This window comes from Amphimedon queenslandica, unplaced genomic scaffold, assembly GCF_000090795.2.
Source record: "Amphimedon queenslandica unplaced genomic scaffold, v1.1 AMPQUscaffold_13446, whole genome shotgun sequence".
Taxonomy (NCBI): Eukaryota; Metazoa; Porifera; class Demospongiae; order Haplosclerida; family Niphatidae; genus Amphimedon; species Amphimedon queenslandica.
Genome location: NW_003546318.1, coordinates 65,932 through 67,358, shown reverse-complemented (window position 1 = coordinate 67,358; position 1,427 = coordinate 65,932). Strand labels below are relative to the sequence as shown.

General features: G+C 41.8%; 1 protein-coding gene across 1 annotated transcript in view; it reads left to right on the top strand.

Annotated features, from left to right (window-relative positions):
• LOC100640490 (filamin-A) overlaps nucleotides 1-1,427 on the top strand; it is an 18,857-nt gene that overhangs the window by 8,579 nt on the left and 8,851 nt on the right. Inside the window, exon 6 of the mRNA XM_019995400.1 lies at nucleotides 7-1,424. Coding sequence (XP_019850959.1) covers nucleotides 7-1,424 — 1,418 coding nt within the window. The remainder of the gene's footprint in view (nucleotides 1-6; nucleotides 1,425-1,427) is intronic.

Sequence of the window (1,427 nt, the reverse complement as noted above, 5' to 3'; positions counted from 1 at the left end):
TTGCAGATTCACCATACACAGTCCCCATACTAGCTGAAGGTGCTGTCATTGCAGAACCACAAATGGCAGTGATGGAAACTAACACTGACTTGTTTGCCGGTCTAAATATACCGTTGGAAAGTAGACCAAATTTGTACGGTCCAGCAGTTGAGGGTCCACTTACAGTCGGTACTCCAGGAGAGTTCTTTATAGCTCTAGGCCCAGAAAATATGAAGAGTGCTAATGTTAGTGTGAAGGGACCAGAGGGAGAGGAAAAGGTTAAGCAAGAGCCCATAAAGGAGAATGAAGTCGTTCAATACAGTTTCCCTGTTTTCCAACCAGGACCATATTTCATATCAGCTGATTTCAATGGAACACCAGTAGAAGGCTCTCCTTTTGAAACAAAATCAGAGTTTCCAGACAACCTTCCAAAAGTGACTGCTTCTGGTAAAGGGCTTAGAGAAGCATTTGTGAATGATTGGGCTGAATTTGAAATAGGTAGTCAAGCAGAAGGATCAGGCTCACTTGATGTCACTGTCAATGGACCTTCAGGAGCAGAAATTAAAATGGAAGAAAAGGACAATGGTAAAGTAGCAGTGAAATACCAACCAACATCCACTGGTGAACATCAAATTAATGTACTATTCAACAACCAAGCAATACCAGGCAGTCCTTTCCCTATTGCTGTCCAATCAAAGGAAGCAAAAACACAAGTTGTAAAACTAGAGCCTACTGGAGTCAGTCTAGGATCTGACTTCACTTACAGCATTGATACTTCTAAAGCAACCAAACCAGTCTCAGTAACTGGTAAAGTCCTGGGTCCTTTCACAAAAGGTAGTGTACCAGAAGCTCTGAAGTCCAAAGAGATAACTGTCAAGAGCTTTTCCAAAGTTGCCGGAAAGCTAAAGGTCACAAAACCTAAGATCTCAGAAAAGAACAAAATTTACACAGTGGCATTTGCACCAAGTAAAGTTGGAGTATACCTCATATATGTGTTTGCTGGTGATCGACTGGTTGACAAGATGCCTTATGAAGTTTATGTGTGTGATCCATCAAAGATTAAAGTCAAAGGGCCTGGTCTTGGTAAGAACAAAAATGAAAACTCTCACATAGACAAACCATTGACGTGGGAAGCTGACTGCACTCAAGCTGGTCCTGGTACATTTGCTGCTTATGTTGGAGGACCTGATAATTGCACAAAAGATGTCACAGTAGAACCAGCCTCATCACCAGATCAATACAGCATCAGTTACACACCAAATGTACCTGGAGGCTATCAACTATTGTTTGCATTCTCTGGATTTCAATTATCCGATAAGCCCACTGTAATGATCAGTGATCCCTCTAAAGCACAATTGGGAGATAAAGGAGACAGAGTGTGTTTAGTTAATGAGAAAGTCTCTTTCCCTCTCGATTTGAGTGCTGCTGGAGCTGGTAAATTACAAGCT